This window comes from Bombina bombina, chromosome 7 (genome assembly GCF_027579735.1).
Source record: "Bombina bombina isolate aBomBom1 chromosome 7, aBomBom1.pri, whole genome shotgun sequence".
NCBI lineage: Eukaryota > Metazoa > Chordata > Amphibia > Anura > Bombinatoridae > Bombina > Bombina bombina.
The window spans coordinates 286775282-286787622 of record NC_069505.1 but is presented as its reverse complement, the minus strand read 5'-3'; the positions used below and the strand labels follow the sequence as shown (position 1 = coordinate 286787622).

General features: G+C 41.8%; 1 protein-coding gene across 1 annotated transcript in view; it reads left to right on the top strand.

Moving 5' to 3' along the window:
• MCM2 (minichromosome maintenance complex component 2) overlaps positions 1–9142 on the top strand; it is a 68354-nt gene extending 59212 nt beyond the window's left edge. Inside the window, exons 14-16 of the mRNA XM_053720833.1 lie at positions 7780–7962; positions 8280–8435; positions 8562–9142. Coding sequence (XP_053576808.1) covers positions 7780–7962; positions 8280–8435; positions 8562–8672 — 450 coding nt within the window. The 3' untranslated portion in view covers positions 8673–9142. The remainder of the gene's footprint in view (positions 1–7779; positions 7963–8279; positions 8436–8561) is intronic.
• The last annotated feature ends 3199 nt before the right edge of the window (positions 9143–12341 follow it).

Genomic DNA, 12341 nt, shown 5'->3' with positions numbered 1-12341 from the left:
ACTTACATTCTTGCATTTCAAATAGATACCAAGAGAATAAAGAAAAATTGATAATAGGAGTAAATTGGAAAGTTGCATGCTCTATCTGAATCACGAAAGAAAAAATTTGGGTTCAGTGTCCCTTTAAGCAGACCCTGGGGCTAGGAAACATGGAGGTTTTATTGCTTGGTGGTTTTTTTCCTCACACAGTGACCTATTTAAATCAAAATGCCAACCGGGAGAGGAGGTTGCGGTTACAAACGCCCACGAGGGGTGGGGCTTCCAATTGCGCTCCTTTTCACTGCGCTTCCGTGTTAATAGATTACCGGAGTTGGAAATTTCAGTCTCTGCCTAGAAGCGCATGGTTCTTACTAATACATGCATTTCTAGGAACGGATAGAGCTGCGACATATCCCTGTTGAGTCCGGATCGTTGCCTAACAAGTAAAAAGGGGCATTATTTAATTGGTTTTAGTCTTTCACATACGTTTTTACTTGTGCAGTAAAAAAGTTACTTTTAAAATTTAAAGACACTAACGTTTTTACACTTAAAAGTTTTATTTCATAATTGTGTCATTGTGATCAGAATGGACCAATGGGCCTTGCAAGTTGTCACTTGCTCCTTGTGTTTTGATGCAAATGTGGAACTCACCAGTCCCATTTCTGTTCCTCATGTATTGAGAGGACTATAGAGACTATATATATATATATATATATATATATATATATATATATATATATATATATATATATATATATATATACACACATATACATACAGGGAGTGCAGAATTATTAGGCAAATGAGTATTTTGACCACATCATCCTCTTTATGCATGTTGTCTTACTCCAAGCTGTATAGGCTCGAAAGCCTACTACCAATTAAGCATATTAGGTGATGTGCATCTCTGTAATGAGAAGGGATGTGGTCTAATGACATCAACACCCTATATCAGGTGTGCATAATTATTAGGCAACTTCCTTTCCTTTGGCAAAATGGGTCAAAAGAAGGACTTGACAGGCTCAGAAAAGTCAAAAATAGTGAGATATCTTGCAGCACTCTTAAAATTGCAAAGCTTCTGAAGCGTGATCATCGAACAATCAAGCGTTTCATTCAAAATAGTCAACAGGGTCGCAAGAAGCGTGTGGAAAAACCAAGGCGCAAAATAACTGCCCATGAACTGAGAAAAGTCGAGCGTGCAGCTGCCAAGATGCCACTTGCCACCAGTTTGGCCATATTTCAGAGCTGCAACATCACTGGAGTGCCCAAAAGCACAAGGTGTGCAATACTCACATGGCCAAGGTAAGAAAGGCTGAAAGACGACCACCACTGAACAAGACACACAAGCTGAAACGTCAAGACTGGGCCAAGAAATATCTCAAGACTGATTTTTCTAAGGTTTTATGGACTGATGAAATGAGAGTGAGTCTTGATGGGCCAGATGGATGGGCCCGTGGCTGGATTGGTAAAGGGCAGAGAGCTCCAGTCCGACTCAGACGCCAGCAAGGTGGAGGTGGAGTACTGGTTTGGGCTGGTATCATCAAAGATGAGCTTGTGGGGCCTTTTCGGGTTGAGGATGGAGTCAAGCTCAACTCCCAGTCCTACTGCCAGTTTCTGGAAGACACCTTCTTCAAGCAGTGGTACAGGAAGAAGTCTGCATCCTTCAAGAAAAACATGATTTTCATGCAGGACAATGCTCCATCACACACGTCCAAGTACTCCACAGCGTGGCTGGCAAGAAAGGGTATAAAAGAAGAAAATCTAATGACATGGCCTCCTTGTTCACCTGATCTGAACCCCATTGAGAACCTGTGGTCCATCATCAAATGTGAGATTTACAAGGAGGGAAAACAGTACACCTCTCTGAACAGTGTCTGGGAGGCTGTGGTTGCTGCTGCACGCAATGTTGATGGTGAACAGATCAAAACACTGACAGAATCCATGGATGGCAGGCTTTTGAGTGTCCTTGCAAAGAAAGGTGGCTATATTGGTCACTGATTTGTTTTTGTTTTGTTTTTGAATGTCAGAAATGTATATTTGTGAATGTTGAGATGTTATATTGGTTTCACTGGTAAAAATAAATAATTGAAATGGGTATATATTTGTTTTTTGTTAAGTTGCCTAATAATTATGCACAGTAATAGTCACCTGCACCCACAGATATCCCCCTAAAATAGCTATAACTAAAAACAAACTAAAAACTACTTCCAAAACTATTCAGCTTTGATATTAATGAGTTTTTTGGGTTCATTGAGAACATGCCTAATAATTCTGCACTCCCTGTATATATATATATAGAGGCTATAGAGAAGATTTTTGTCCAGCAGTCTAATGATGAGATTCAATATATACCGCATCTGTCTCCTCAAGCGTCCCAAAATTTGCCGCCCTCACAAGCAGTGCCCTGCGCTTCGCAAGTAGCACCAGCTGGTTACTTTAAGAGACATCGCTTCTCTCATGTCTTCTACATTTTCTGATGCGTTATCTGCTTTTCCAATGTTGCAGGGAAAGCGTAAGAGGAAAATCAGATCTGTACGCGAGGTTTCTGAGCGATTTCAGAGGTCCCCTCCCAGAGGCCTGAGGAGGAGGATACTGTAGTAGCATCTGAAGGCGAAGTTTCAGATTCAGAAAGTGTAATTCCCCCTGCTGATACTGAGGTTGTATCTTTCAGGTTTAAGCTAGAACACCTCCGTCTGTTATTTAAGGAGGTCTTAGCTACTTTGGACTTAATGGTAGTTGTTCCTAAGAAGTCCAGTAAGCTGAACAAATATTTTGAGGTTACTTCCTCGACAGGGTTTCCCATAGCTGCCTCTATTAAGGAGGCCTGGCAAACGGTTCCCAAGGTGGAGGGTGCCGTTTTCATTTTAGCTAAGATACCTACTAGTTCTTTAGAGGATATGTGTGCCTTCAAAGACTCCTTCAGTTTTTTAGCTTGAACACCTCCATTTGTTACTTTAGGAGGTTTTAGCTAGCCTGGGGGACTCCGACACTACCGGTGTAATCTATCCTAGTTTCGTCCAGTGATTTATAAGGAACGGAAGAGAACGCATTCCCTATATTTAAAAAGATGTTTCCCATAACCGACAAGGCTAAGGATGCTGGGCAAACATTCCCTAGGGTGGAAGGAGTAGTTTCCTGTTTAGCTAAGAGAACTTCTATACCCTTAGAGGATAGTTGGGAAAGGAAAGTACACCAGGACTTAAAATGGCAGCCAGCTGGGTATTTTGCTACCGTCACTAGTGCAACGGCATATTGGTTTGATGCGTTCTCTGATGCTACTAAGTCAGAAACTCCCATGGATAAAATTCACGTTGGGGTGTAAAAGCTTTCAAATTGGCTAATTCCTTTATTTCAAATTCTTGCCTTCAAGTTAACAAACTGGGAGCATAGGTTTCAGATTTCTCTGTTTCAGCTCACAAAGCCTTATGGTTAGAGCCTTGTTCTACTGATGTATGCTCCAAGTCTAAGCTTTTAGCGATTCCTTACAATAGGAAGACCTTGTTCGGACCTGGCTAGACAGAATTAATCTCTTTTGAAATTTGAAGAATTAAAAAAAAAAAAATCCAAATTGCCTGCTGTTGAATCAAAGACAGTATGAAGGACATGCCCCCGATCCAGGACTGGATCTGGTAGGGGGCAGACTTTCTTTGTCCAGGCTTGGGTGTGGGACGTTCAGGATCCTTGGACTATAGAAATAGTGTCCCAGGGATACAGACTGGAGTTCAAGAATTTTCCTCCTCTAGGAAGATTTCTTCTTTCAAGATTGTCTGTCTGCAAACCAGATAAAAAGAGAGGTGTTCTTACATTGTGTAAGAGACCTCTCCTCCTTGGGAGTAATTACTCCAGTTCCTGTACATGAACACGGTCAGGGTTTTTTATTCAAATCTGTTTGTAGTTCCCAAAAAGGAGGGAACTTTCAGACCTATCCTAGACTCAAGAATCTAAACAATTTTCTCAGAGTTCCATCATTCAAGATGGAATATATTCGTACCATTCTTCCATTGATCCAGGAGGGTCAATTTATTACGACTGTGGATTTAAAGGATGCATATCTTCATGTTCCTATCCACAGAGATCATCACAAGTTCCTAAGGTTCGCCTTTCTGGACAAACATTTTCAGTTCGTGGCTCTAACTTTCGGTCTGGCCACGGCACCCAGAATTTTCACAAAGGTTTTGGGGTCTCTCCTGGCGCTTCTAAGACCGCAAGGCATTGCGGTGGCGCCTTATCTGGACGATATTCTAAACCAGGCGCCGTCTTACCAACAAGCAAGGTCTCATACCGACATTGTGCTATCCTTCCTGAGTACTCACGGGTGGAAGGTAAATCTGGAAAAGAGTTCCTTAATCCCGAAGACAAGGGTGACTTTCTTGGGAACTCTAATAGATTCTGTATTAATGAGGGTTCAAATCAAAGATTATAGATACCTGTCGAGCACTTCAGTCCACTCCTCGGCGGCCGTCAGTTGCTCAGTGTATGGAGGTAATCGGACTGATGGTGGCAGCTATGGACATAATCCCGTTTGCTTGGTTCCACCTCAGGCCTCTGCAGTTAAACATGCTCAGGCAATGGAATGGAGATTATGCAGATTTGTCTCCTCGAATAACCCTGGAACAGGAGACTAGGGACTCTTCAATGGTGGTTGTCTCTGGATAATCTCTCCCAGGGAACCTGCTTTCGCAGACCGTCCTGGGTGATTGTGACAACAGATGCCAGCCTCCTAGGGGATGGGGAGCTGTCTGGGGTTCCTTAAAGGCCCAGGGAGTGTGGGCTCAAGCAGAGTCTGTTCTTCCTATAAACATCCTGGAACTGAGAGTGATCTTCAATACTCTTCTGGCCTGACCTCAGTTGGCTTCGGCCCAGTTCATCAGATTCCAGTCGGACAACATAACGACAGTGGCTTACATCAATCATCAGGGAGGAACGAGGAGTTCCTTAGCGATGACCAAGGTAGCCAAGATAATTTGATGGGTGGAGGCCCACTCTTGCTATCTGTCGGCGATCCACATCCCAGGGGTGGACAACCGGGAGGCGGACTTTCTGAGCAGGCAGACTTTTCATCCGGGAGAGTGGGAACTCCATCCGGAAGTGTTCTCCAACCTGTTCCTCAAATGGGGTCGGCTGGAGTTGGATCTCATAGCATCTCGCCAGAATGCCAAGCTCCTGAGATACGGGTCAAGGTCCAGGGATCCCCAGGCGGAACTAATAGATGCTCTGGCGGTTCCCTGGTCCTTCAATCCTGCATACCTATTCCCTCCGTTTGCGCTTCTCCCTCGGGTCATTGCTCGAATCAAGCAGGAGAGGGCTTCAGTGATTCTCATTGCTCTGGCTTGGCCTCGCAGGTTTTGGTATGCAGACCTGGTGGACATGTCATCTCTGCCACCTTGGAGACTTCCGTTGAGGAAGGATCTTCTCATTCAAGGGCCCTTCCTTCACCCAAATCTAGTTTCGCTGAAGCTGACTGCTTGGAGATTTAAAGCTTAATACTATCCAAGCAGGGTTTTTTTTGTTCGGTCATAGAGACCTTGATTCAGGCGTGTAAGCCTGTAACTAGAAAGATTTACCATAAGATATGGCGTAAATATCTTTATTGGTGTGAATCCAAGTTCTACTCATGGAGTAGTTAGGATTCCTAGAATTTTGTCTTTTCTCCAAAGAAATTTTGGAGAAGGGTTTATCGACAAGTTCCCTAAAGAGTCCGATTTCTGCCTTATCTATTTTGTTTCACAGACGTCTGGCAGAGGTTCCAGATGTACAATCTTTTTGTCAGGCCTTGGTTAGGATCAGACCTGTGTTTAAACCAGTTACTCCTCCATGGAGTTTGAGTTTAGTTCTTAAGGTTCTTCAAGGGGCTCCGTTTGAGCCTATGTATTCCTTAGATATTAAGTTATCTTGGAAAGTTTTATTTCTTGTTGCTATTTCTTCAGCTTGTAGAGTGTCTGAACTCTCGGCGTTGCAATACAATTTGCCTTACCTTATTTTTCATTCGGATAAGATAGTTTTCTGTACTAAACTTAGGTTCCGTCATAAAGTTGTTTAAGACAGGAACATTAATCAGTAGATGGTTGTTCCTTCCTTGTGTCCTAATCCTCCTCCTCAGAAGGAACATCTCCTGCACAATTTGGACGTTGTCTGTGCTTTAAAATTTTACTTAAAAGCGACTAAGGACTTTCGTCAATCTTCTCTATTTGTAATTTTCTCTGGAAAACATAAGGGTCAGAAAGCTACGGCTGCCTTTTTCTTTTTGGCTGAGGAGTATCATCTGCTTTGCATATGAGACTGCTGGACAGCAGCCTCCTGAAAGGGTTACGGCTCATTCCACTAGGGCTGTTGCTTCCTCATGGGCATTCAAAAATGAGGCTTCTGTAGAACAGATTTGCAAGGCTGCAACCTGGTCCTCTCCACACTTTTTCTTAATTTTACAAATTTGATACTTTTGCCTCGGCTGAGGCTGCTTTTGGGAGAAAGGTCCTTCATGCAGTGGTGCCTTCCGTTTAGGTTACCTGTCTTGTCCTTCCCGTATCATCTGTGTCCTCTAGCTTTGGTATTGTATCCCATAAGTAATGAAGATGATCCGTGGACTCATTGTGTCTTTAAGAAGAAAAGAAAATTTATGCTTACCTGAAATTTATTTCTTTTTAGACACGATGATTCCACGGCCCGCCCTGTTGTTTTAGGACAGGTTGTTTATTCTTGTACACTTCAGACACCTCTGCACCTTGGCTTTTCCTAACTTTGGTCGAATGACTGGAGTAGGAGGGAAGGGAGGAGCTATTTAACAGCTCTGCTGTGGTGCTCTTTGCCTTACCAGGAGGTGAATATCCCATAAGTAATGAAGATGATCCGTGGACTCATCCGTGTCTAAGAAGAAATCAATTTATCAGGTAAGCATACATTTTCTTTTGCAGGGGAGAGCAATAGCATTAAAGGGGACAGTAAATTAAAAATTTAAACTTTCAGAAAAAACATACAATTTTTAACAATTTTCCAATTTGCTTCTCATAATTTGCTTTTTCTTGGTATTCATTGTTGAAAAGCATACATAGGTAGGCTTAGAAATTATGCACTACTGTGAGCTAGCTGCTTGTCACTGTCGCACCAAATGTGTTAAGATAGGCCCCAGTAGAGCATTGCTTTCCTTCATCAAAGACAATTAAGCACATTAGCACATTGTATAATAAATGCCCAAAATAATCTGACAAAAAAAAAACCTTTGGGAGAGAATGATGTAAATGTATTAATGTAATTTATTTACAAAAAATAAACATTTGTCATGAATGTACAGCATCTTGCTATATAATTACACATTACAGACATGAATGTACAGTACTCTTGCTATATAATTAAAAACTTACATATTTTAGGATTCATAACTTTTAGATTATAAAGTATTTTAAATAATTATCTTTAGATAGATTTTTTATTTTTTTTTCAGAAAGCATTTTATTTATCTAAAAAGTCAGATTTAAATAAAAAAAATATTTTTATCCTCCTTGCTTTGGGGCGTCAGGCTCAGCCCAATTAATGAACAAGACCAGTTAATTGAGGACCAGAGCAGTAATCAGTAGGCCTGGGCATTGGGATGCTTTGTAAGCATCAGAATGGAGAAGGCGGCGGCTGCTCAATGCATTTGGCTTTTTTTCGAGCCAGATCTTAATGTGCTTTCACAAGAAATCTGGCTTTGAAAAGAGCTGAATCCTGAGAATGGCCACGTTCTTCTGAATCCTGATGCTAACGAAGCATCCTAATGCCTAGTAATCAGACAATGACTTGCTCATAAGTGTCACTGTTCAATTGCAGGCTACAGGCAGCATACCTATCACTGTGCGACACATCGAGTCAATGATCCGCATGGCAGAGGCTCATGCACGGATGCATCTGCGGGATTATGTGGTGGAGGATGATGTGAACATGGCCATCAGAGTAATGCTTGAAAGCTTCATAGACACTCAAAAATTCAGTGTCATGAGGAGCATGCGGAAGGTGAGTCTGTATTTGTCCTTGCACAATTACAATAGCACAAGCTGATTGTGAGGCATTATCGGTCTGAGGGAATATACTGTATTCATATTGTGGTGTTGGCTATAGTCGTTTTTTTTTGTTTTTTTTTAATTGTTAAATGAGCTGTGCTATTTTGAATTTGTCTGATTTTTAATTCCATTAGTAACATAACCATATACATTTTTGTGAAATATGTAGCATCTCACTTCAGTTTCTATTAGCAACTTCATAACAATTATTTTCACTTGCCCAACATGATTTTGCTGATTTCTTTTAACCTAATTATTTGTTTATCAAAGACCTTTGCTCGTTACCTGGCATTCAGAAGAGACAACAATGAGCTGCTGCTCTTTGTCCTGAAGCAGCTTGTGGCAGAACAAGTTACGTACCAGAGGAATCGTTATGGGGCACAGCAGGACTTCATAGAGGTTCCAGAGAAGGACCTTGTAGATAAGGTAGGTCAAGCTAATTTGTTAGCTCGTGAGAGGTTTGTCTGTCCTTCTGAAGGTTATTGTTGTTTGTGATGGATTTTACTGTTGTGTTTTTTTTTTCTTATGCTGGGTTTGTTTTTTATTTTTCAGGCTCGCCAGATAAACATTCACAACCTTTCATCATTTTATGACAGTGAGTTGTTCAAGATGAACAGATTTACACACGATGTAAAGAAAAAGCTGATCATTCAGCAATTTTAAGCTTGAATCTTTTTCTGGAAAGCAGAGTTAAGGATGAGGATTTCAGCTCTTCCCTGCTTTTATAGACTGGATCTATTTCCTGGCATGCTGACTGGGCTGTGCTGTGGCAGTGAGCGTACAGTTGTTTACTGATGTTTTGGGAGTCCCTCTACATCTCTGTTGGAATATAAGACATCTAAGCATGCTCTGCAGTGTACAATAATCCTTTATTAGAAGAAAGAAGAAAATGCAACATCCTAAAAAAAAATTAAAAAAAAAAAAAAAACACCCTGCAAACTGCTTTTACCACTCTTTGTAGCTCTTGGAGTTTGTGGACATATGGAACTTACAAAAGACTGTTACTACAGTACAACTTTTGGCTTTATTAGTAAAAGACCATTCTTTGTGATATAAAGATTTTCAGTTATCTATCATGTAGCATTTATTGCTCTGGCACCTACTTTTGTATATTAAAGCAAAATATGATTAAAGGTATTTTTTTTTTCTACAGAAATTTCCTCTTTCATGTGTTATGTTCTTTTCTCCAACATTGATGTGTCCGGTCCACGGCGTCATCCATAACTTGTGGGAATATTCTCCTCCCCAACAGGAAATGGCAAAGAGCACAGCAAAAGCTGTCCATATAGTCCCTCCCAGGCTCCGCCCCCCCCCCCCCCCCCCATTCTCTTTGCTGCTGAACAAGCAGCATCTCCACGGAGATGGTGAAGAGTATGTGGTGTTTAGTTGTAGTTTTTTATTCTACTATCAAGAGTTTGTTATTTTAAAATAGTGCTGGTATGTACTATTTACTCTGAAACAGAAAAAGATGAAGAGTTCTGTTTGTGAGAGGAGTATGATTTTAGCAGCAGTAACTAAAATCGTTTGCTGTTCCCACACAGGACTGTTGAGATGAGATAACTTCAGTTGGGAGGAGCAGTTGGCAGACTTTTCTGCTTAAGGTATGACTAGACGTATTTCTAACAAGACTGTGTAATGCTGGAAGGCTGTCATTTTTCCCCTCATGGGGATCGGTAAGCCATTTTCTTAGTCTCAAACAGAATAAAGGGCTTAATATGGGCTATAAAACTGGTAGACACTTTATGGGCTAGATCGATTGCTTTATTTAGGCATTTTATACAGTTTGATGTTGAAATTCACACTTTATAACTTTGGGGAACGTTTTTTTACGTCAGGCACTGTTTTAGACACCTTCCCAGTCAGGAAGGGCCTTCTCTGTAGTAGGCAGAGCCTCATTTTCGCGCCATTACTGCGCAGTTACTTTTGAGAGCAGTACATGCAGCTGCATGTGTGTGGGTCTGAAATTAGTTGAAAAGCTTCCTAGAAGGCTTCATTTGGTATCGTATACTCCCCTGGGTTTGGTGAAGCTGCAGCAAAGGCTGGGGCTGGGACTGTAAGGGGGTTAAAACTGAAAACAGCTCTGGTTAACACATTTTAAGGGTTAACAGCCTGAAATTTGGGGTGCAATGCTTTAAGACACTGTGGTGAAAATTTGGTTAAAATTGAACAATTCCTTCATAGTTTTTCACATATTCAGTAATAAAGTGTGCCCTGTTTAAAATTTAAAGAGACAGTAACGGTTTTGTTTTAAAACGGTTTTTGTACTTTGACAAGTTTAAGCCTGTTTAACATGTCTGTGCCTTCAGATAGACTATGTTCTGTATGTATGGAAGCCAATGTGTCTCCCCCTTCAAATATGTGTGATAATTGTGCCATAGTGTCCAAACAAAGTAAGGACAGTACTGCCACAGATAGTAAAGTTGCCCAAGATGATTCATCAGATGAAGGGAGTAGACATAGTTCTACATCATCTCCTTCTGTGTCTATACCAGTTTTGCCCACGCAGGAGACCCCTATTACTTCTAGCGCGCCAATGCTTGTTACTATGCAACAATTGACGGCAGTAATGGATAACTCCATAGCAAATATTTTATCCAAAATGCCTGCATTTCAGAGAAAGCGCGATTGCTCTGTTTTAAACACTGTAGAGCAGGAGGGCGCTGATGATAATTGCTCTGTCATACCCTCACACCAATCTGAAGTGGCCATGAGGGAGGTTTTGTCAGATGGGGAAATTTCTGATTCAGGTAGAATTTCTCAACAGGCAGAACCTGATGTTGTGACATTTAAATTAGAGCATCTCCGCGCACTACTTAAGGAGGTGCTATCTACTCTGGATGATTGTGACAACCTGGTCATTCCAGAAAAATTGTGCAAGATGGACAAGTTCCTAGAGGTCCCGGTGCACCCCGACGCTTTTCCAATACTCAAGCGGGTGGCGGACATAGTGAATAAGGAGTGGGAGAAGCCCGGCATACCTTTTGTCCCTCCTCCTCCTATATTTAAGAAATTATTTCCTATGGTCGACCCCAGAAAGGACTTATGGCAAACAGTCCCTAAGGTCGAGGGGGCGGTTTCTACACTAGCCAAACGCACGACCATTCCTATTGAGGACAATTGTGCTTTCAAAGATCCTATGGATAAAAAATTGGAGGGTTTGCTTAAAAAGATTTTTGTACAGCAAGGTTACCTCCTTCAACCTATTTAGTGTATTATTCCTGTCACTACAGTAGCGTGGTTCTGGTTTGAAGAACTAGAAAAATCGCTCAGTAGAGAGACTCCGTATGAGGAGGTTATGGACAGAATTCACGCACTTAAGTTAGCTAATTCCTTTATTTTAGATGCTGCTTTGCAGTTAGCTAGATTAGCGGCGAAAAATTCAGGGTTTGCAATTGTGGCGCGCAGAGCGCTCTGGCTAAAGTCTTGGTCAGCGGATGTATCTTCCAAGACTAAATTGCTTAATATCCCTTTCAAGGGTAAGACCCTCTTTGGGCCAGAATTGAAAGAGATTATTTCAGACATCACTGGGGGTAAGGGCCATGCCCTCCCACAAGATAGGCCTTTCAAGGCTAAGAATAAGTCCAATTTTCGTTCCTTTCGCAATTTCAGGAACGGACCGGCCTCCAACTCTGCAGCCTCTAGACAAGAGGGTAATGCTTCCCAGACCAAACCAGCTTGGTAACCGATGCAAGGCTGGAACAAGGGTAAACAGGCCAAGAAACCTGCTGCTGCTACCAAGACAGCATGAAGGGGTAGCCCCCGATCCGGGACCGGATCTAGTAGGGGGCAGACTTTCTCTCTTTGCTCAGGCTTGGGCAAGAGATGTTAAGGATCCCTGGGCACTAGAAATAGTCTCTCAGGGTTATCTTCTAGAATTCAAGGAACTACCCCCAAGGGGAAGGTTCCACATCTCTCGTTTATCTTCAAACCAAATAAAGAGACAGGCATTCTTACATTGTGTAGAGGACCTGTTAAAAATGGGAGTGATACACCCAGTTCCAACTGTGGAACAAGGACTGGGGTTTTACTCAAATCTGTTTGTAGTTCCCAAAAAAGAGGGAACCTTCAGACCAATTCTGGATTTAAAGATTCTAAACAAATTTCTCAGAGTGCCATCGTTCAAAATGGAAACTATTCGAACGATTTTACCTACAATCCAGGAGGGTCAATTCATGACTACCGTGGATCTAAAGGATGCGTATCTACATATTCCTATCCACAAAGATCATCATCAGTTCCTAAGGTTCGCCTTTCTGGACAAACATTACCAGTTTGTGGCTCTCCCATTCGGGCTAGCCACTGCTCCAAGAATTTTCACAAAGGTGCTCGGGT